The 23,899-nt window shown below is 49.4% G+C and overlaps 1 protein-coding gene across 5 annotated transcripts in view; it reads right to left on the bottom strand.

The window, feature by feature from the left end:
* Window positions 1-23,899, bottom strand: part of Gsg1l (GSG1 like) — a 170,811-nt gene that overhangs the window by 96,358 nt on the left and 50,554 nt on the right. For 4 of the 5 annotated variants that reach the window (XM_059251114.1, XM_059251120.1, XM_059251135.1 and 1 more), the window contains exon 2: window positions 12,536-12,583. The exons of the other annotated variant lie outside the window; for it this stretch is intronic. In XM_059251114.1, coding sequence (XP_059107097.1) covers window positions 12,536-12,583 — 48 coding nt within the window. The remainder of the gene's footprint in view (window positions 1-12,535; window positions 12,584-23,899) is intronic. 5 annotated transcript variants of the gene reach the window in all.

Genomic DNA, 23,899 nt, shown 5'->3' with positions numbered 1-23,899 from the left:
GACTGGTCAAGGCCAGCAGGAGGTGAGGACTGGTCAAGGCCAGCAGGAGGTGAGGACTGGTCAAGGCCAGCAGGAGGTGAGGACTGGTCAAGGCCAGCAGGAGGTGAGGACTGGTCAAGGCCAGCAGGAGGTGAGGACTGGTCAAGGCCAGCAGGAGGTGAGGACTGGTCAAGGCCAGCAGGAGGTGAGGACTGGTCAAGGTCAGCAGGAGGTGAGGACTGGTCAAGGCCAGCAGGAGGTGAGGACTGGTCAAGGTCAGCAGGAGGTGAGGACTGGTCAAGGCCAGCAGGGCAGCAGGAGGTGAGGACTGGTCAAGGCCAGCAGGAGGTGAGGACTGGTGAAGGCCAGCAGGAGGTGAGGACTGGTCAAGGCCAGCAGGGCAGGAGGTGAGAACTGGTCAAGGCCAGCAGGGCAGCAGGAAGTGAGGATGGTCCAGGCCAACAAGGTAGTGGGAGGTGAGGACTGGTCAAAGCTAGCAGGGTGGCAGGAGGTAAGGACTGATTTTGACCAGGAGGTAAGGAATTGTAGCACCAGTGGGAATGTGGGACGGTCCAGCTGCTCTGGAAGACAGTATGTTGAGTCCTCTACAATTAAACGTTGAATCACTAAATGACTCAGAAGCTGCAGTTCTGGGTATTAACCACAAAATAAAATAAAATTGAGACTCAAACAGATATTTATATACCTGTGATCAGTGCCACTCTTCTTGACAGCCCAGATTTCCTCAGCGGGTAAATGTGGACTGTGCTGGTGATGGGATATCATCTCACTTTAAGAAGAAATAGGGTAGGGAGTAAGGAGAGCTCTCATTTCATAAAGGACCTGAGTTAGAGCTCCAGCACTCATGCAAAGGCTAGGCACGGTCAGCTAGACTAGCCCAAACAGCAAGCTCTTGGTTCAGTGAGAGACCCTATCTCAAAAAATAAGACAGGAGTCATTGAGAAAGGCATCGTATGCTGAACTCTGGCTCCATGTGCACTCTCATGCATATGGGCACACACATGAACACATATATGTTCACACATATATATGCATATATCTCACACACACACAAACACATAAATACACATACACACAAAGACATATAACTCTGACACATGCCACACCATGGGTGACTCTTGAGGCTTTTTCTCTATGAAGAACCAGAGAGTGAACGCAGGCCAGACAGCTTCAGCCACCACTGCTCAGCTCTGACCTTGTAGCACAAAAGCAGCCACAGGCCACTCAGAAAGAATGGGCACAGCTGTGTCCCAATAAAACTTTATTTACAAAAAGCTAAGCAAGAGCTCCCTGCAGGAGGCAGTGGGACAGAGGCTTCTGAGAGAACCTCAAAGCAACATTCCCAGCCTGGGGGTTTTGATTTACGATGGCCTGTCAAGCTCTGTGTGCATGTTTCCCACATCTCTGAATTGTGCTATTTTCTCCCATTTTGAAAAGGTTTAAACAAATAAATAATAGCTCAGCAAAATTTATTCTATCCATACCAAAAGAAAAAATTTTAAGCTGGTTTCATAGGAGAGAGCCGAAGGGTTGGTACAGTCCACAGCGGTTTACTGTATATTTTAGAGCATCTAGAAGTAACTGCTGGAGGAGCTGAGAATGCTAATTACCCAATTTGATAATTACACATTACAGCCACACGTCAAAGCCTGATACCCCATAAATAAGTACAAATATTGTGTCAATTTTTAAAGCACATTATTTGGCGATCAAAAGAAATGAATTGCTGGGCTGGCGAGGTGGCGAGGTGGATAAAGGGCCTGCAACACAAATAGAGGCCCTGAGTGTGACTCCAGCAACCACGTAAAAAGCCTGGCTTGGTGGCGTACACCAGTAACCGCAGTGGGGACAAGAGGTCCTTGCAGCTCACTGGTCAGCTGCTCTACTGAATCCAGGAAACCTGGGTTCAGAGACTATGTCTCCAAAAGAAAAAAGAAAAGAAAAGAAAAACTTAAAGAATGGTGCACACACACGTGAACTTGCACACATATACCTGCCACACACATGTACATGCAAGAACACATACGAACACATATGTATACACATGCATACACATGCACGCAGGGAGGGAGAGAAAGAGAGATGGAGGGAAAGAAGAAGAGAGAGAGAGAGAGGGAGAGAGAGAGAGAGAGAGAGAGAGAGAGAGAGAGAGAGAGAGAGAGAGAACTGATAAACAAGAGCACTGATAACTGAAAGAAAAAAAAAACCTTTAGAATTGAAAGCAACTACAGGGGGCCACAGGTCCACAATGACAGGCACTGGGTGCTGTCTAGTTTGGGGACGACTGTGGAAGGAGAGGTGCTGAGTGGCAAAGCTGCTCTAGACTGGATGGCAGTGGACACACAGCCCCGAAGCTGTTGCTAGAATGGACACTTTCCGTGGGCAGATTGCCCAGGAGGGCAACCAAACTTCAGTAAAACCATCTTCGAGGTGACTTCAGGCAGGCTGGGGATGTGACCAGACATCAGAGCACTGCCTTGGCAAGCTTGAGGCTCCTCTGTCCCCAGCGCCACAAACAACAGAACCTGATGAGTGGGGTGGACAGCCTCCATGCAAGTCCACAGACAGGGAGAGACAAGTGCCAGAGGTGTCCAGGCAGAAGCAGCCCAGAGAAGCCGTGCCTCTCTCCAGGCCAGCAGGGCCAGTGCAGCCCAGGACAGAGAGCCAGAGGAGCTTTGCCGGCAGCCATCCAGTTGGCCCTGGGGGGATTCTGGCTTCTAGAAACGCCCCCTTGGGAGGCTGTCTGAAGTTTGAGGTTCCAGGGACTGCGGGCACGCGTGGCTCCCTGATGCCACGAGGTCACGAAGCCTGTTGGGCATCTACGCCACATTCAAGTATTGCAATGCCTCCGGGGAGCCCAGCAGATGGCTGCTGATGACGAGGCTGTGGGAGGCAGCAGATGGGATGCTGCAAGAGCAGAGGGTGCCTTGGATTCCCTCAGCTGCTCCAACACGTGGACCCTGACAGCTGTCTGCTTCAAGGCAGGGGCCTCCCAGGCTGTGGGAACACACAGTGAGCAGCCCAAAGAATTTCCAGAGCCCAAGGAGCAGCAGAGGGACCAGAACTGCAGGTGGGAACACGTATCTGACGGGGCAAAACCAGCACGAGGCCTAGAGGATCTGTCATTGTGCTGTGTGCCACTGGGCCCCCTGCTCAGCTTCTCTGAGCCAGGTGTCTTACAGCTCCGACATAAACCAGAGGCAACAGTTACCATGCCAGAGAGCTGTGGAGGGAATGAAACGGAGGGTGAGAAAGTGCCTGGGGTGGATGGGATCCTGCGCCACCCTCGGGGGAGCGGCTGAGTGTTAGCTGAGCAGACATAAACACAAACTGGGTTCCTTTGCAGCTAGCCAGGGGGAACAGAACGAAATATTTGTCAGTCTGCTCTTGCATGGATCATCTCATTTGGGCCTCAGAACCCCATAAACCGCATGCTGCGATACCACCATCCCCATCTTACAGAGGGGACGACACGGAGCTATAAGAGATGGGTGGCATGCCTGATGTCCTTACAGACACTGAGGCAGAGTCAGAATTCGAATCCAGAGCCCATGTTTTTCAACATGGCCCTTCGACGCTGTACAATTAAACCCTAGCTCCGACACTGCGTAGCCCCAAACAGGTGATCTAGCCTCTCTAAGCTCAACTTCCCTGTTTCAACTTCTGAGAAACAGGAAAAACCGAAACACCTTTGGGGGCTATGATGAGGCTTCAGCAGAATAGCATGCCTGCAGCAGACTGGTATGCAGATAGAGCCCACTAAGTGTCTACTGTGTGCCAGGGCTGAGAGAGGGTGCTGCAAAGGGGACCCCATTTCTTGGAGATTGTTATGAAGGAAGCAGACTTACTACACGGAGCCGGCGGCGGCAGCCACAGAGCTCCACAGCAGCTGAGCCCACACCCCTGTATTTCTGTTCCACGGGACAAAGTCCTGGAGGAGTCGACTGAAATGGGGACAGGTTCACCATGGCTTACAGCTTCAGAGGTGTCATGTGACTTTTCCAGGGGTGACATGAACGAACCTCTGTTAACTCCAGCTAGGGTACCAACAACAGACTGAAGACAGCATCCCACCAGAGTCCAGCTTGGTGAACCAGTGAGGTTACTGGGGTCACTCACAGAAGCTGCACCCCCGGAAGCTGTACCCCCACGGATGCCACACCAGTGTTCCTGTTTGCATGACTGCAGGAGGGGTCCTGACAGTTCCACAACTCTGGAAGTTTCCTGGGGCTTCCGGGTTTTGCTTCCTGAGCCTGAAAGAAGTGCTTCAGCTGGAGGATATCACTGTGGGTGGCTTCAGCTACAGTCTCTTGGCCCCTTGTTTTGGACCTGTGGAGGCACCGTCCATCATGGCAAGAGTACACAGTGGGAAAGCAGCTTCCTTCCTGGTGGGCAGGAAGCAGGGAGATGAGAGAAGGGTCCAGGGTCCCGACGTTCCCTCCTGAGGCACAGCGCCAACAACCTAACTGGCTCTCACCAGGCCTGCCCCTGAAGTTTCTTCTAGCTCTGAGAGGTGCCCCAGGCTGAGAGACAAGCCTTTAGCATGTGACCTTTGGGGGCTTTGTCCCTTTCTCGGAGCAGCAGGCAGAGCAAGAAGGAAACAAAGCTAGACACGGGAGGCAGAGGGCTGGGGGGTCACCAGAGCCCCTGCACTCCCCACCCCACCCCCAGCAGTCCCTCCTTGCCCAGCTCACCTCCCTGGCCAGTTTGCCCAGGATTCACTTCACTCTCCCAGAGCAGGAGACATTCTGGTGACACAGGGAAAACCCTAGCCCCTGCCCATTATGTCTCAAACAAGATGGCTCCACCTCTCTTAGCCTCGGTTTTCCCAAGCATAGCTTGGTATAGAGATAGCCTCAACTTCCCAGTTAGTTGTATGGATGGGCCTGGCATTTACTAAAACAGAAATAAGTTGGTGTGTGTGTGTGTGTGTGTGTGTGTGTGTGTGTGTGTGTGTGTGTGTTTGGGCATGCAGTGGCCAGAGGATGTCAGTCTTCAGACATCATTCACCTTTCTTTTATATTTTGTTTGATTCTTTCAGTTTCCTAGAGCTTGCCAAGCAGGTTAGTCTGGCTGGCTAGTGAGCCTCAGGGATCCTCCATCTCTGCCTCCCCAGCGCTGGGACTGCAAGCTCATGCTACCCACACCCAGTGTTGTTCCTGGAGGTCCTGGGGCTCAAACTCAGATCCTCACGCTTGTCAAGCAACCGCTTTACCGATGGAACCGTCTCTCAGCCCTATAAGCTTTTGATGTTGTTCTTAAGAGTCATTTTAAAGCATCCTAAGGAAAACATATCGGCCTCCTGAAGCCACGGCTGGAGAGGAGTCTAAAACAAACCAAAGCAGTGCCCAGAGAGACAGCAAGCCGCGGGGCCTCAGATAAGGATAGCAGGGAGGCACACAGCCTGGCAGCTGCAGCTTCGAGCCACACCGGCTGGGCGTTGGGGACTGCAGGTCTCACATCTTTGAGCTTGCCCTGTTTTTGTGCCTTAACCAGGCGGTGGGTCCCACAGCTATGTGCTTTTCTGTGAACTCACAGAGCACCTATTAAATACCCATGCATTTCCATTAGTCAATTATATGGAGGAAACCACAGTCTGCCCTCTGTGTTCACAAGTCTGTGCCCATGCTCAACTGCACCAGGGAAATACTTGAAAAGAGATTGTGCCAGGCACAGTGGTGCACCCCTGTCATCTGACCACTCAGGAGGCTGAGGCAAGAGGATCATGGGTTTGAGGCTAGCCTGAGCTATGTAGTGAGATCCTGCCTCAAAAAAAAAAAAAAAAAAAAAAAAAAGGAAAGGGATCCATACTGAATACAGATTGGCTTTTTTCTTATTATTGCCCTGACAAAGCAGACCAGCAGCTGTTTCAACTCACTGACATAGTATTTGCATCTCATGTGCTTGTGCCTGGTAGTACAGGCTCTCTGGAATACGCTTCGCACTGCACAGGCACCATGGAGGAGCACATAGGACCATGCCCATGGCAGATGTCAGACACAAGTGATGTGTCCTTTATATGGAAGATGCGACCGCTACAGATCTGGGGAGGAAGTGAGGTCACTGGGGGTGTGGCCTCAAAGGGGACTTGGGAAGCTTGGTCCAGCCTTCCCTTTGTGTGCTCTGCCACTGAACCCCGACAGATGTGTTTCCTCACATAAGCCCAAAACCACAGGGCCAAGGATCAGGGGATGGAGCCTCCCACATGATGAGCTGATAGAAATCCTGCCTCTTTGTAAGTTACCTCGAGTATTTGTTACAGTGGCAGTGAACTAACACATTCGATAAGATCTGGCTACAAATGTCAGGGCATCCCAAGCAGGGTGGTTCAGCGGTGAGCAGCGGGTAGACTTGCAGGCAAATGTTCCCTTAACCGAAACTGTGGATCCTGGTCCCCTCACCCAAACGTGCAGGATGCGTGCTGCCCAATCCTGTGCTGAGCCCGTGGACCCCAGAGCCGCACAACGATCTCTCAGCGGAGTGTGCAGAGCCCACAGAGCCACTTAGAAATTTAAATCACCGCTGTTTACGCTCAACAGGCTTCTCAGCACAGAGGAAGCATTTCCAATTATAGAACATGAAAGCCGGTCACTGGTCAGGGTTAACACAACGCTCTGTGAGAGAAAGAGCAGGCAAAGCTACCCAGATCCCTAATTACCTGGAAAGGTAATCCTTCGTAATTGGAATTGGAGCAGCTAAAGTAACCATTAGATGTTGTGATCTGGGAGCCGGCCTCCCCCAGGCTGAGGGGCTTTACAGGAGTCCATAATTAGAGATGCTGAACTTTGGGAAAGAAAGGCAGACTTAGAGCTGGGGAGGTGGGGGTGGGGTCGGTGGCCCTGAGGCTCAGCGGCGGCAAGGGAAGGGTGGCTGAGGAGGGAAGAGGCAGAGTACACAGGACACTGCTCGAAAGTCCTCTGCAGTAGGCGGTGAGCCAGTGTTGACCGCTGTGTGACCTTGAGCGAGCACTTATGCCTCTCTGGGCTCTCCCTTCCTTCCATTGCTCAGCTCTTCACCACCGTCTCCTGAGAAGCTGCTGCGTCTCCACACTGACAGCGCCGTCTGCATGTTCACTGGCCCTTCATCCCACAGGGCTATTTCTCCTGCTGCCCTGGGACCAGACAAGAAACCACTTCTAGACCCTTCCTGTATCACCCACCATCCACCTATCCTCCTGAAGGTCTCTGTCCACAGACTGTGGCTCTGGCCCCCTCTACAACAGCACTTCTCAACCTTTAATACAATCTCTTATGTTGTGCTGACCCCTAACCATAAAATTATTTTCATTGCTACTTCATAATTGTAATTTTGCTACTGTTATGAATCACAATGTAAATATCTGATATGCAACTTCCAGGGGGGTCGTGACCCACCTGCTGAGAACCACTTCTCTAGAGGTTGGCTAGGAGAGTCTCCATACTGCCCAGCTCCATCCACACACAGAAAGACAATTGCAGGACCAGGTTGGGTGACATAGGACAGGACAGGCTGCTCCTGAGCAAGGTGACAGTGTGCCTGCCTGGGGTAGGGGGTGCCTGCCGGGGGTAGGGGGTGCCTGCCTGGGGTAGGGGGTGCCTGCCTGGGGTAGGGGGTAAGATGGGGGGTAAAATAGCTCCAGGTAAACGGGCTCTGCTGTGTGTTTGTTTTCAAGGAAGGTTGTTACTATAGAGCCCAAGTGGCAGGGCTGAGGACTGTGCTGGCCAGCAACGACCCCAGGGTAGTGCCAATGGCAGTTTGGGCCCCTGCGGAGGCGGTTCCACTCTCCAGCATGTTCTCATCGCCGCATATCCCACTTCTACAACATAATCGATAAAATGCACTAAATTAAGTGAGCTGAAGAATGGCGCTATGATTCAGGGCAGAGCCGTGGAGAGGCTGAGAAAGTGGAGGGGCGCGCCGAGAACCGACTCAGCTCTTTCACAGCACTGAGACATGAAACCAGCTAGTTGTGACACTGTTTCCCACAGATTCCTGCCTGGTCCCTGTCAAAGACCCTGGCTTGCTGGCCGCAGGAAGTGGAGAGAGAGAGAGACAGCTTAAAGCTGCTCAGCCATGAAGGCTGGAGCAGATGCAGGCTGCAGAGGATGGATCCAGGTCCCTAAACAAAAGGTATCTCCCAGTTCTATGCCCAAGACCCTTCCTTCTTTCCTTTTTTCATTCAACAAACCTTTACTAAATGCTTCCTGTGTGTCAATAGCGTTTGGCACTCTAGAGTGAGAGAGGACAAGACATACTGTCTGTCCTCAGGGAGTGCCAGCCTGGTAAACAAGGCTCCAAAACAGTGTGATTGGTGCTGACATAGCACATCACTATAGACAGGTGTCTTGGGGAGGTTCAGGGATGGCTTTCCAAAATGAGTCATGCCTATGAAGGGTTTGAAGTATGAATAGAAGTTTGTAAGGTCAAGCAAGATCAGCAAGGCACAGAGGCATGAGAAGATGGTGGAGAGTTAGGGAAACAGACGTTAGTAGGGAGGCAGGCCTAGCACCATCGGCCACACCCCATGTTGATGTAAGCAGCTGTCAGATGTCCAAGCTCATCATTCTCTTCTAGAGCATTCTGTAGGTGCAGAATGGATTTTAAGCAGTGCAGCCTGGAAAACAGGCAGCCAGCTGAGAGGTCACTATGGAAATCCTGGAGAGAGTGAGGCACAAGGTCCTCTAAAGAAAAGAGGTGTGGCGCTTTTGTCATACAATTAGAGCTGGAAAAGGAAAAGTTGCAGGTGGCTATCTCCCAGGCCCGGGAGTGTACTGGCCTCAGAGAGAGAGAAAGAGATGTGTGCAGGTCCCCAAGGTTTAGCTATGATACAGAACAAGGTGCAAAAGCAACTCAGACTGAGTGTCCAGCTGCTTAAATGAAGTCTCCATGTCATGGGAGGGATAATCTCTAGCTATTCACAAAAGGAAGAGAGAGCTTGAGTGCAGCTCAGGAGTAGAACCCATGCTTTACCATATGCTAGGTCTTGGTTCACCCATAGCACAGAAGGAAAAAGAGGAGAAGGATGTGGGGGAGGAGGGAGATGAGGGGGAGGAGTGAGAAGTTGTGGGTACTGATAAAAAAGGGAATTCATGATTCCATATACATAAAATGTATGGACATCTACATCCACAAGTAGGCGTGTGCATGTCTTTGCAAATACTGATAAAGCAATGCAGTATTAGTTAACATCAAAGGGGAGCCCATAGCAGTCCTCTGTCTCTAGCATATGCACTTAGGTGCTACTAAGATTTCTCTAAGTGTGTATATGTAGCACGAATTCTAATTGGTCTTAATAATAAAAACCCAGAGTCAGATATCAGGGTAAATGCTGAAAGATCAGAAAGATAAAGGAGCAAGCCACAGCCACCTCTCACCTCACCAACTCCTCAGCCAAAAAGGGGACCAAACTCCTATCTCCTTCTGCCTTATATTCCTCTCTCCGCCCAGCCATATCACTTCCTGTTTCCTCCTCTCTACTGCTGGGATTCAAGGCATGTGCCTCCCAAGTATTGGAATCAAAGGCATGAGATCCCAAGTGCTGGAAATAAAGGTGTGTGCCACCACTGCCTGGCTTCTATGGTTAATAGCGGCTAGCTCTACACTCTGATCTCCAGGCAAGCCTTATTTGTTAGAGCACAAACAAAGTATCACCACATGGATAACTGGGACAGAGTTCTGGAAGAACAGCTTTCCGGGAGCAGGGAGTAGCAAGCATGTGCAAAGGCCCTGGGGGACACATCAGCTTGGCTGACCAAAGGAACAGCAAGTGTTCTGGAGCTGGAATGTGGTGAGGAAGGGGAGGTAGCAGGAGATGCCATCCTGGGTAGAAGGCCAGGTCACATAAGGCCTATAAGACCATAGCAACAATACTGAGTTTACCCTGAGTAAGATGTGACCCACAGGAAGGATCTGTTATGTGATTTTTGTTTTAAAAGGAAAAGAGCATTCTAAGTTAGGTTTGAGCCCAGCACACAGGATTTTCAGACAGGAGGATCATGAGTTTGAGGTTAGCCTGGGCTATAGAAAGATGATATACTACACAACACACACACAAACACACACACACTCACACACACACACACACACACACACACACACACAGGCTGGAGAAATGGCTCAACAGTTAAGAGCATTTACTGTTCTTCCAGGGGACCCAGGTTCAGTTCCTAGCACCTACATGGTAGCTCATAAATGTCTGTAACTCTGGTCTCCTCAGGCACCAGGCATACATTTGGTATAAAGACATAGATGCAAGCAAAACACTCATACACAAAAAAATAAATAAAATTTTGAAAATCATTCTGACACTAGGGTGTAGCTCACTGGTGAGCACTCACCCAGAATGTGTGAGTCCTTGAGTCCACACTCACCATAATTAAATAAATAAGAAATAAGCTCACCCACAATGACACACTTCCTTCAACAAGGCCACGCCCACTCCAACAAGGCCACACCCACTCCAAGGCCACACCTACTCCAACAAGGCCACATGTCCTAATAGTGCCACTCACTGGTGACCAAGCATTGAAACACATGAGTCTGTGGAGGCCATTCCTATTCAAACCACCACAATAAATAATAAGATCATGGTGGCTGAGTAGCCAATAATCTGCCACAGAAACATAAAAATGTCTAGAACAAAGGTTAAGGCAAGGAGGGAAATGTCAGCCTGAACTCACGCAGAGGCCATGAAGAAGGGACCCCAGGCTTCCCACAATCCCCTGGATCTACCTTGGCAGCAGAGGAACCAGACATCTGAGAACCGGGTTCCATAGAGACAGGAAGATCAGGAGTTCAAAGCCAGCCTGGCCTACATGAGACCCTGTCTCAAGAGACAAACAGCAGGCAGAAGGATGACTCAGGGGTACAAGCACTTGCCACCAAACCCACCCGATGAACTGAGTTCAACCCCCAAGACACACATGGTAGAAAGAGAGAACCAATCCCCACAGATTACTCTCTGACTTGCAGACGTGTGCTGTGGTGCGTATGTGCATGCATACATGCATACACAATAAATTAAATGTAAGCATTTTAAAAAAAAAAAAAGAAAAAAACAAGGAAAGAACCAGGTTATAATCCAACCTCCTAAGTATGGGAGGTTCCTGTTCCTGTTTCCTCAACTGTGGGAGAGGCTGTGTGACTCTGTGTGTGAAGAACAGGGCCCAGAGAACTGTGCAGTGAGGCCCACTGGTGTGTGTTGGCAGGGGGCATTCTGTTACCTTAGCAGATCAGGACTCCAGGAAGGAGGAAGCTAGTGTGGCCCACAGAGTCTAGAAGAAAAGTGTGCTTGGGGAGAGAGGGAACTCGCTGGGGCAGACTCCAAGGGAGGGGTGGGGGATGGCTCAGAGAAAGTCATTCATCTCTACGCCTTGGGCTATTATTTGAATCAAGTGCAGAGGGAATATGGGGAGCAGGAAGCTTGACCCAAGAGCACCTGGGGCCTAAGGGGGCAGCTGGGAGAGCCATTCAGCTGCCACAAACTGACCCTGCCACCCAGAGGAAAAGCCAGAGCCTTTGAGAGGCCGTGGGGACAGAAAAGCCTTCTATCACCAAGTGACAAAGCCTGCCACATAGTCTCCTCATAAACATTTGATAAATGCCATCAGACAGTCCTCTGTGTGGCCACCAAGCCCTAAAAGTCAAACGGCACCACCGGTAAAACAGATGATATACGCTCTTGGGGGCCCTCAGTCCCCATAAAGAGAGCAAGAGAGACCTGAGACCGCTGGAAGAGCAGGGCCAACATGCCTACACTGTACACAGACACACAGTATTCCACAGGGCACCTGCATGGCCATACCCATCTGCAGAGCTCACCCACCATTCTAAGGGAGGCATGCACACGGAGTCCTGCTCAAACAAGCCCACACTGGACTCAAGGTCCTGTCTCAAAAGCTCTACCTGCCCTTTGATCTGAAATTCTGGTGATGTAATCCCTCTGGGATGTTTCCCATTCAGCAGTGGCAGTAAGAGGGACAGACCTTTCATCTGAGGTTAACAGAAGTCTTGGCTGACAGAGATGGACAACGATTAGTAACCAATCCCCCAGGAACCACCAGCCCTCTTTGTGAAAACTGCTGGTTCACCACAGTGATTGCTAGTTATCTGTGGTAAAAGCCAGGTCCTGGTGGCTCAACCCAGTACCTCAGGATTGGCCATGTGCACAAATAGGACATGGCTCCAGGGAATCTGAAGAAGCAGAGGAAGCAGTCCCTGCAGCTGGACACTCGCTCAGCTGAGAGAACTGCCTCCTTTCTGCCAATTGAGGGACACTGAGTTTCTTATCCATTATCCCTCAGTCTCCCCATGAGACTTGACGGAGCTTTCCAAGGAAATGGCAAGTCTGTGGGGTAGGATCATTACCTACCCCACAGTGGAAGAAGGTGCCCCTCCTCCACTGGCCCCCCTCACTTCATCACACCCAGAGACAGGCAGCGCTGTGTGACAGGACATCCACCTTCTAGAAGCTTCAGGGCTGCAGGACAGACAGACAGGCTCTGACAAACCACCAGACCGAGGCAGGCACCCAGGGAGGACAGAGCCAACTACTTACCTTTCTCTGAGGCTGGGGCCAGGTCAATGAAGCTGCGGCATGTCTCACCTTGGGAAAGAAAAGAAGGGTTTCAGAACGGAAGGACACAGCTTCACAATCTGCCTGACCCCTCCCAAGAGTGCCAGAGGCAGCACCATCCCTAACCGGACCCAGGCAGCTCCTTCAACCAGGATTCCAAGCAGTCCTGTTGTGTACCAGGAACTTGGGTAGGTACCACCAGCTCCCCATCCCTGGCCAAGCCACAGAGCTGAGCTCCTCCACCTCCTGTCCTGCATCTCCTCCTGACCATCATCCTGCCCAGGCTGTGCGTCCTGTTCTCCCAGACTCATCCAGTTCTTTCCTGTCCATTCTGTATGCTGATCACATGAAGCAGATGTACACACACACACACACACACACACACACACACACACACACACACACACACACAGAGAGAGGAGAGCTCAAATTCCCACTGTGGACCCAGGGAGGATTCCACCGGCCTATCCAGGCTCCTCTCTAAACCCTTCCTTCCCCAATTCCTCTTGCCTGTTTGGAACCTCCACAGTTCTCCGACAAAGTTCCCTGAAGGACTCTGGATCCTGAGCTTCCGGGCAGCCACAGGACAATGGCAAGGCCCTGAATGCCGTGGTGGCAGCTGGGGCTAAGGAAGCCAGGGCCTGGAGGGGGGTCCTGAAAGTTCTTCCAAGGGGTTGTCTCTCCTCTGATTTGTGTCACTCCTGCCCAAGATCCATCAGGCCACCCTCGGGTGGGCAGCATGCCAGTGCTCAGGCATGCTTGTTTCTACCCTCTGCTCCTCACCGAGAGGCCAGACCCTTCCTTTACGGATGAAAACAGCAAGGCTCTGAGACGCCGAGCCACCAGCCTGGGTTGAATTGGCAAAACAGTGCTGCTCAGATTATGATCAACAATACAAAGAGAGATGTGTTGATAAGCAAGAACATTCTGGAAGGGAGCAATAAGGAGAAAGGGGGTGAGGAGCTGGCCTAGTGGCAGAGTAACAAGCACGCATGAGGACGGGGCTCAAGCTCAACAACACCTCCCCTCAAGAAAGAAAATTGAATGTTTCGTTAGATTTTGAGTAAACTGTTTTTAACTTTCTTCAATGATATACTATTTTCCCAAAAGCTGTAGAGGTTAAGTAGGGTGTTCAAATTCAGACCAGACCAGCACACTGATTGGATCTTGGATTCTTTGCCTTCATGACCTCTTCCCTAGAGAGAAAAGAAAACTAATGGAAAATTATATTTCAGTCAGGTGTAGTGGCAGATGCCTATAATCCCAGCGTCTGGGAGGCTGAGCTGGGAGGATCATGAATCTGAAGACAGCCCAAACTTTATAGTGAGACCCTGTCTGTCCTAGTTAGGGTTAATACTGCTATACTGCTGTGATAATGCCTTGACCAAAAACAACCTGGGGAGGAAAGGGTTTATTTCATTTACACTTCCATGTGACAGTTCATCATCAAAAGCAGTCAGGGCAGTAACTCAGGCAGGCAGGCACCTGGAAGCAGGAACTGATGCAGAGGCCATGGAGGGGTGCTGCTTATTGACTTTCTCCCTATGGCTTGCTCAGTCTGCTTTCTTATAGAACCCAGGACCACCAGAACAGGGTAGTACCACCCACAATGGGCTGGGCCCTCCCCCACTGGTCACTAATTAAGAAAATGTCCTACAGCCAGATTTTATGGAGCCATTTTCTCATTTGAGGATTCCTCCTCTCAAATGTCTCTAGCTTGAATCTAGTTGATGTCAAACTAGCCAGCACACTGTCTCAAAAAATTTATATTTCACAACCTCATTGGTATAAAGATGAATGTGTTAAGTATCAAGCACTTTACCCATCTAAAAGAAGTTAAAACATCTGCATGGGCCTGTAGGAATATGGTGGCCCTTGACTTTCTCCTGGGCCTGGAGAGGGCGGGCTCCCAGCACCAGCTCTGGCTCCTGCTCCCACCAAGCCTGGCTCCAGGTCATACTTAAGGTTTATGTGCCAGGGTTTTGCTACTTCTTCCCTTTAGCAATGCTTTGCTTGAAGTGTAATTCACATGGCCCAGGATCATTGTTCTAAGGAAAGTCAATGGTTCTCCATGTGTCCCCAGTATTGTCACAAGTCTTGGTGACACTCCCTACAATCAGTTTTCCACATTTTCATTGTCCCCGAAAGAAACCCTGTACCTATTAGCAGTCCATCCTCCCTTCCTCCAACCCTCCCAGCCCTAGGCTATGACTAATCTGTTTTCTGTCTCTAGGTTTACTCAGTGTAGGATTTCACAGAAATGGTGTCATCGGTCCGTGGCCTTCTGTGACTGGCTTCTCTCTCTTAGCATCACGGTTCTAAGGTGTCTGAGGTGTACAGTGTATTGGCACTTTGTTGATTTTTTTTTTTTTTTTAGTACAGAACACATTCCTTTGATTTGCTTTCTACTCTTTCTACTCCTCAGCCATTTGAGCAATGAATCCACACTGTATACAAACACCTCTAGGCAGTCCCTCAGCAGCCTCTTTGTTACCTCATGAACTTCAAAGTATCACAAGGCTTGTGTCTGGGTAACCCTTATTCTAGTTAATGAAGGTCCCAAGTGTGAGAATAATGGTGTAAAGAGGCCCCATGCAGAGAACATGGAAGGACAGACAGCTTGGGGACTGTGTGGCAGCACTGCAGGCCATGAGGGGAACTAGTCCAGATGCAGCTTGCTCTACGGAAGGGTCCCAGCATCCACTGAGTCTTGGACCATGTGTCCTGAAGACAAGGCACACAGCGCTGGTACTGCATTTCAGCTATCCAGTCTCTAGCCCAAGGGCATGGGTGTGTGCTCCTTTTGACTGGCGTTTGCTAGTGGTCATGAACAAGGTTTTGGTAGCCAAGTTTTTGTTTCTCTGGGGGCATTCCCTGGGAGTAAAATCGTGGGTCATGACCTCAAGGAGACACGGGCTATCTACGAATCAGCTGGGCCATCTGGCCTCCCACCCACAGTGGATGAGGCCTCTAGTTTCCTAACACTGGGAATTGCTTGCCCTTTGTCACTAGGGATGCCCTTGAAGTTGCCTGGATATATACCTAGTAGATACCTAGATAGATATGAAGAAGCAGATGCTAGGTACAGAAAGATAGATGATACATACATAGATGATAGACAAATGACAGATCAACAGGTCATAGATTATAGGTAGGTGATAGATGATAGATAGATAGATAGATAGATAGATAGATAGATAGATAGATAGATACATAGATACATAGATACATAGATAGATACATAGGTAGATAGATAGATAGATAGATAGATAGATAGATAGATAGATAGATAGATAGATAGATACATAGATACATAGATACATAGATACATAGATAGATACATAGGTAGATAGATGATAGATAGATAGATAGATAGATAGATAGATAGATAGATAGATACATAGATAGATACATAGATAGATACATAGATACATAGATACATAGATAGATAGGTAGGTAGGTAGATAGATAGATAGATAGATAGATAGATAGATAGATAGATAGATAGATAGATAGATAGATACAAGCAGGCAAGCAGGCAATAGAATAAAGAGTTCAGGCTTTAATGAAGACCCACTTATTGCAATTTTCTTCATCCTGCGTGTTTTGGGATCATATCTCAGGATTGCCTAGCCTATCTCATGGAGATTCACCTCTTCACTCTCCAAGTCTTGTACCTTTAATACTTGCACTTGACCATGGGTCTGTGTATGAAGGGGTCTGGTGTTGGCATGCAGGTCCCAGCTATTCCAGCACCACTGCTGAAGACAACTTTCTCAGCATGGATTGTTTGGCCCATTGACAGAAACCCGTCAGTATGAGTGCAGGCTCCATCTTGTATGAGGTTGCTCTTCATGGCTACCATTATGCCAGCACTGTATTGTCTGTGGAGCTTAGTAGTAAGCTTGGACATGAGAAATTCTGAGTTTAAATTTTGTTTCAGCTATTCCAAATTCCTGGCATTTTCATGTGAATTTTAGGACCAACGTGTCAATATTTTGCAGAAAAGTAAGTTGGAATTCTGTTCAGGACTGCTTTGAATCTGGAGAGCACCTGGGGCAGAGAAAGCCATGGAGATCAAGCCAGTAAGCAGCACTCCTTCCTGGCCTCTGCATCGGCTCCTGTCTCCAGCTTCCTGTCCTGCTTGAGTTCCTGTCCTGACTTCACTCAATGATGAACAGTGATGTGGAAGCATAAGCCAAATAAATCCTTTCCTCCTCAAATTGCTTTTGGTCATGGAGTTTCATTGCAGGAATAGTACCCCTGACTAAGACAGGTAGATTTAGGAGATGTGGCCTTGCTGGAGGAAGCATCTCACTTGGGGGCAGAGGTTGGGGTTTCTCCTCTGCTTCCTGCTTGTGGTTTCAAGTGAAGCCCTCAGCTTCTGCTCTCACTGCCAGGCCTCCTTGCCATCATGGACTCCCATGCCTGTGGAATTATAAATTCAAATTAACTCTTCTACAAGTTGCATTGGTGATGGTATTTTGCCACAGCCACAGAAAGGTAACTAATATTGTCTTTTGTCTACTGAGGCTGTCTCTTCCCTTTGTGGGATGCATTCTTTTTCATCCCATAACAACCTCCAAGAAGCCCCACTTTAGAAACAAACTGAGGCCCTGAACTTTCTGTAACTCATCCAAGACCACAGGGCCATCAAGCGATGGACCAGAGTACAAAGCTCGGGACTCCCAACTCCAAACTCCGGGCCCTGAAACACCTCAGCCCTCTATTCTCATGGCTATGTCAGTTTCCAACTGTGGCCAGCTGCTGCCACTGCTACATTTTGCAGCTGGGTCCTGTAAGGAATCCCCTGGGAACATAACTCTAGGCAGGCAGTGAAATACACGTGGGGATAAATAAATGGTGCTCACACTTTTTATTTCTGTTTCACAAAGCTAAAAATATATGTGAGCAGATATGGTCCGACTCAGCCTACACTGCCTATGCAGGGCAAAGCTGACATTTAAGGAATAATCATAGATTTGACGAGAGGAAGACAGGACACTTCAACAACCAAATGCCTAACAACTGACATCTAAACACAAAAGATGCCGTAGCCTCCACAAAGGCGATTAATCGCTAGACATTAATGGGGGAGAGGCTGCCTGGCGACATATTGATTTGCTGCTTTTACAAGTGGCCCTTACGGCACTAGCATCAATGTGTCAGGTATTATTAAGTTGATATGTTTAATTAAACGGTTATGAGGGATATAAACCAAAGACAAGTGCACTGACCCTTCTGTCACGCACATACATATGAGCCGGAGGCCAGACCCAAGCACTGTGATCTTGCTGTCACCTGATGGCAACATTCTTTCTTGGACCATGAACTGAACAGGATAGGAAGGGTCCTGAAGGGCACTGGATTTAAGAGGTCTGCATTAGGAAAGAGGTCTCACACAGAGACTGATTTCCTGGGTCTAAAGCCCCCCAGATGATTCAAATTGTGCATCGAAGGGTGTCAATCACCATCCAACTTGACCTTCTAAGATGGAGAGGGCAGTCCCTACAAGTCCCATGGTATCCCCAGAGCTCCCCAAGAAGGTGATGTGAACCTGCTTCAATGGAAGATGACTCCGTGGTGGTGGGGAGCCGATGCCAGAGGAGACACAGTTTGGACCTCATGAGCAGCACCCTGAAGAGATGGCAAGACCCCTGGGGAGTACTGGCCCCAGGAAAGGGAAAGAGTCGAGCTCAGCAAGAATCTTTTCCCCACAGGAAGAACGGGAGGGTGTCCAAGACCTTGTGGAAATGCTGCGTGACTCAGAGGCTAGAAGGGGTCCTCAGCTACAGGAAGGTTGACTTGCTTGCTCCCCTCACAGAGCAGGCACTATGTCTAGAGAAATACACGCATGGGCTCTTGCATACCTAGAAGGGATAGGGCACATTCACTCCCACAGCCTTAGAGGGTGCTGTTGCGGGATATTTGATTGTACTGTAAAACTCCAAGACTGTCTTAATAAAATTAACCTTGGATTGGGGGTGGAGCCAGCAACCAGTTGACAAGAATTAGACATAGGGAGGGCGGAGGACCCAGGGAGATAGAGAGACGCACAGGAAGGAATAGGGAGGGATTTAGAGATTCACAGCCTTTTTTGGTCTGGGGTGTGTGGAGGGATCCACTTGCTGGGTCTCCAGTAAATGAGGGAAGCTGGTTGTTCCTCCACCACTCCATCCATTTGGTTTTCACCCCAATGTCTGACTCCTGAGTCTTTACTGGTAATACAACAACTTGGATAAACCCAAAAGGGGGCCTCTTCACCATGGCAGTACACCCTCAGAGATCCTCAAGTGGGACTCAGCACAGACCCTGTACCAGTCACCCACCCATGATGTCAGTGACCAGCAGTGACTGAAGAGACCCTATGGGTATGGGTAGTTAGGTAATTTGTTGTCTGGTTAGATGAGAATTGACATACCAGCCATCTGGGTCACTGGGGCCTGGCAGGAAGCAGATGGTACCATCCCAGGGGTGTAGTGTGTCTATTTATAGAATCACGAACAGGGTGTAGACCTGGCAACCAGGAGGCCCTCATGGCTCAGGGTCTGGAGGAGCAGAGTGTGGGCAGGTCTGCAAGACGTGTTTGTTTGCCTGTTTATTGTCCTGGCTGTCTACAGAACACACCTGTCCTGGACCTTAGAGGTGAATGTGTGGACAGTGTCTGAAACTGCCTGGAGATCATGTGCCTGAACCCACACAGCGTGTTTTCTCTCTCTCATAAAAATTGAAACCAATGTACTAAGCTTATCTAGAAGTGTTTAATTTTGAGTCCTAAAAATATCCTTTTCCTTCCCTGCCCACCCATGTTTATCACAGCAGTATTCACAACAGCGGAGTTCTAGGACCAGACACGAAACCCAGCGGCCAGTGAATGGAGAAGGAAGATGTTTTGCTCAGCCATCAAGAATGAAATGCTGTCATTTTCAAGAAAATTGAAAGAACTGGAAATCGTTGTGTTAAGGAAAATAAACAGTATCACAAAGACAAAATTCATGTTTTCTTTCACGCAAAATCTAGATTTGAAGGGGGAAAAGATGGCCTGAAGAGATGGGTCAGTGGTAAAGGTGCTTGCAGCATAAGCCGGGAGACCTGAGTGAATTCTCAGGACCTATATAAAGTGGAAAAAGAGAACTGACTCCACAGGGTTGTCCTCTGACCTCTTCTACACATGCACTGTGGCACACACACCCACACACACCTCACTGACATACACACAAACTGATAATAATAATTTAATTTTAAAAAACACAAAAGCAGAGTTTGAGAAGAAGAAGGATGATGGGAGCTGAAAGTGACCAAACTATGTCACACATATGTGTGAAAATGTCATAACGAAGCCCCCCCCATCCTGTAGAGTACACGCCAATAAAAAGTAAGCAACTTCCCTTAAGTGAGCAATATCAGCCTTTCATATCCATGCAACTATATTCTGCCAAACTTTACTAAAAACCTACTGTGTGCCTGGCATGGTTCTGGGTGCTGGTAACACAACAGTGAGCCAAGAAGACTAAATCCCAGCCCTTATAAACCTCCATTGTGACCTGAAGCCATCTTGGTGTCTCAGCCACCCCTGAGTCTTCTCATCAGAGAACAGTGCCCTGGCACTCCTAAACAAGGCAGCCCCTGATGCTGGACCTCCGCAACCTGGATGTCACCCATGTTCAACAACCAACAACGCTTTGTGGACACACGAGTCTTGGTCACTGCTGTGGCCTCACTGCCTGGAACATTTGAGGGTGCTGGGGACATGGCTGTGCAAGAAACAATGGAGACCCTTCCCCAGCCTGCCTTCTCAAGAACTCTGCGGAGGGGCGGCCGGTGTATCGGCAAGCACAGCAAAGACAGGGACGGGAATGGGATGTGTCAGGCGGACTTCAGAGGGAAGAGATACACAAGAAATGATGTTGACACTGCAGGGGCAATGATAGCTCTGAGGGCAGCATACTGTGTCACCAAGCAGAGGACCTGAACACTCTGAGATCATCACAGACACTGTATCTTTTATATTGATTTTGGGTTTGGCTTTTTGAGACAGCTCATTATGTCACCCAGGCTGACTTCACGATCCTCTTGGCTTCCTAAGTTCAGGGATCATGGGTATGCAGCTGGTACCAGTCCAGTCTTTGAGTGCCATCCTTCACTCTATGGGTTGCCATCTCCCATCTGACCCTCTGTTCTGGATAGTTTGATGTCAACTTGACACCAGCTAAGAGTCATTTGAGAGAAGAAAGCCTTAATTGAGAAAATGCCCCCACCAGATTGGCTTGTGGGGCAAACCAATAGTGCACCTTTTTATTGATTACTGATATGAGGTGGGTCCAGCTCACTGTGGACAGTGCCACCCCTGGGCTAGTAGGTGTATAAGAAAGCAGGCTGAGCAAGCCATGAGGAACAACCCAGCAAACAGCATTCCTCTGTGGCCTCCATGTCAGCTCCTGTCTCCAGGTTCCTGCCCTGACTTCTCCAGTGATGGACTGCGATGTGGAACTTAAGCTGAAATAAACCCTTTCCTGCCCAAACTGCTTTGGTCATGGTATTAATCATAGCAATAGAAACCCTAAGATACCCTCTATGTCTTTATCCTTTCTACTCTATACCTTCACCCCCCCCCCTCCATTCTGTGCAGGAGGATCTTACCAGCCTTCAAGATCCAGCTCAAATGTCCTCCAGCTCTGTCACCAGGACCCTACTTTGCTCCCCAACCATCTGCCTCACCATAGAGACTCACCCCCCACAACTCTGAAGGTCCTTGTCTTACAATGATGTCTCATTTTATATCAGTTCCTGACTCAGACCCAGAAGAGCCAGCCCAGACAGGAAGGGGGCTCCCAGGAATCCAGTGAGAACACCACTGGTCAGGGCAATCAACTAGCCTCCACACACTCCCCACCCACCGCTGTGGGCTTGTTTTGAAACAAACCCCAGATGCTGGGTCGGAAAAAAGTCTTTTGAAGTCATTCACTAAGACAAATAGAAGCCCAGGGCTCCATCCCCCAGGACTGCTGGCTTTTTGCACCCAGACTTCCCTCCCTGCTAGGACCCCTGCTCTACTGTCCTCAAGGGCCTGGCTAGAGGACTGGAACCCAAAAGGTGCTTTTCATGCAGCACCTTGAGCTATCAGTAGGCCCATCCCTACTCAGGGATCCAGGGGGGCTAGCCCAGACAGGAAGGAGGTTCCCAGAATCCACTGTGTACACCGCTGGCCAGGATAAAACTGGTTCACTTTGACCTCACATCCAGGCTAGGTCCCATGGCGTCACCCCAGTAGGTTGCTCCTGCAATCTAGGTCTCACTAAGAAAGAGGCTCCTGTGTGGACTATAGGGGAAGGCAGGGTACCCCAGGTCAACAGGAGGCTGGGCAGATTGAGCCCCCTGGTTAAAAGGGGGCTTCATGCAATCATAAGTTCAAATCCCAGCTCAGCCACCTGTTAAGCAAGATATACCAGACAAATAATGCTTTCTTTTCCAGTCATTCTGTTGGGGAGCTTTTCCCCCAATGGAGGATGATCATTCTAGCCTCCTACCTTGACAAGAGGCCTAAATGAGGAATAGATGTGAACAAGATGCTGAGCTTGTTCAGGTTTAAGTCAGGCAACATCTGCAAAGGGACTGGCCCCACCCCTACTGTCATTCACCACGGGTCTCAAGGCTTCCTTCTTGAAAGGAAGATACTCTAAGGAAAGTGGGGTTTGAGTTCACATTTGTCGTCTCCTTCCTCTGAGCTGTGTAACTTTGGTGTGTAGGTCCACCTCTCTAATCCTTTCTCTTGCCTGCCAAGTGGAAATTTTCTAAACACTATGGTCCCGTCCTATGCATGGGCTATACATTTCAAGATCTCCATTTGCCTGAAACCACAGAGACTCAGATGCTGTAGACACTGTGTGTCTTTTGGGCACAGCAAGAATGGAAAGGCAGTTTTGTGAAGCTGATCTTCCCGCACATGGTCTATGATGGTCTGTCTGTAGAGAATGACTAATGGGAGGGGAGTCTATACAGCGTGGATACTCCAGACAAAGGGATGAGTCATGTGGGGCAGAGAGCACTGGGCCTCATCATGCTATTTGGAATGCCTCACAAATTAAAACTTATGAATGATTTACTTCTGAGATTTCCTGTTTACTATTTTTTATTATGTCTGGCCACTGATGGGCAAAACCACAGAAAGTGAATAGGGATTAATATACCCTCGTTCCAGGTTTGTGGACTGATTGAAATAGTAGAGTGCGAAGCACCTGCCCTGGGTTTGGCTCAGTTTATCAGAGCTATCTTTTATTCCTTCCCTGGGTTTCAGGTAAGACAGGGTTACTCCCACATGGAGAGCCCTGAGCATCCCTGGAAGCCGCAAGCAGGAAGCCGTAATTCTGCATGCTCAGCAGGAGCAGGGGTGGCAGCCTGGCATAGCCACAAGCAGAAACAAGGAAAGCGGCCAGAGACAGATGCCTAGTGCTGGCAGAGACGCGGGGAGTGCTGCGGAGTGGCCAAGTTGCCCTTGGCATGGACACAGAGAAACTCAGGTCCTAGCTGGCAGTAGAGCTTGATTGTTGAGAGAGGGGACGTGGGGAGCCCACCAACCTTGGCTGAGTCTGGGGAGTGTGATTTCATTCGACACCCCGGCAGATGGTGAAGCTGAGATTTCTGCAAGGGTGGGAGACAGGCAGGAGATGGAGGACAGTGGTAACCTTGGCCTCACAAAGTCAGCCAACAAATTACATTTGCTAATATGGAGATGTTTGGTTTGGTTTGGGTTGGGTTGGGTTAGGTTTGGCTTGGGTTGGTTTATAAGAGAGGGGGCATCACTATGTAGTACAGAGCCATGAACTCACTGTAACCCAGGCCGGCCTTGAACTTGGATCATTCTTATGTCCACCTCGTGAGTGCTATAAGGATGCAAGTGTGCCACTGTTCCCTGCTCTGTAGCCACAGTACATACATCCTTTTTATCAAGCCCCTTTCCAGGTGCTTTACACATGCAGCCCACCAGCACACCACCAGCACCTAAGAGGCAGGTGTCATTACCATCCTCCATTCTACAGATGAAGAAACTGAGGCACGGAAACTTGAATCTAGCATCACACAGCCAGCGGTAGAGGCAGTGGCCAAACCCAAGCAGTATGGCACAGAGCCTTTGTTCTGGACACTGTCTTGCACTGTCTCTCAGCAGAGTTGGCTGGATCTAGAGAAACCCATTTGTCCTGCGGGAAGTCTCCAAAGAGGCTTCCACAAATAGTCAGAATAACCGGCAGCTTCCCAGAAGAGACCCAGCTGCAGGGCCTTGGATCAGGCTGGTTCCAAGTTGGACTCTGGTCTTGAGACAGGTCTCACAAAGAGCCAGAGCCCTGGGCA

Source organism: Peromyscus eremicus, chromosome 1 (assembly GCF_949786415.1).
Source record: "Peromyscus eremicus chromosome 1, PerEre_H2_v1, whole genome shotgun sequence".
NCBI classification, from domain to species: Eukaryota; Metazoa; Chordata; class Mammalia; order Rodentia; family Cricetidae; genus Peromyscus; species Peromyscus eremicus.
Note: the sequence above shows the minus strand (reverse complement) of the source record. Positions and strands in the feature narration are given on the sequence as shown.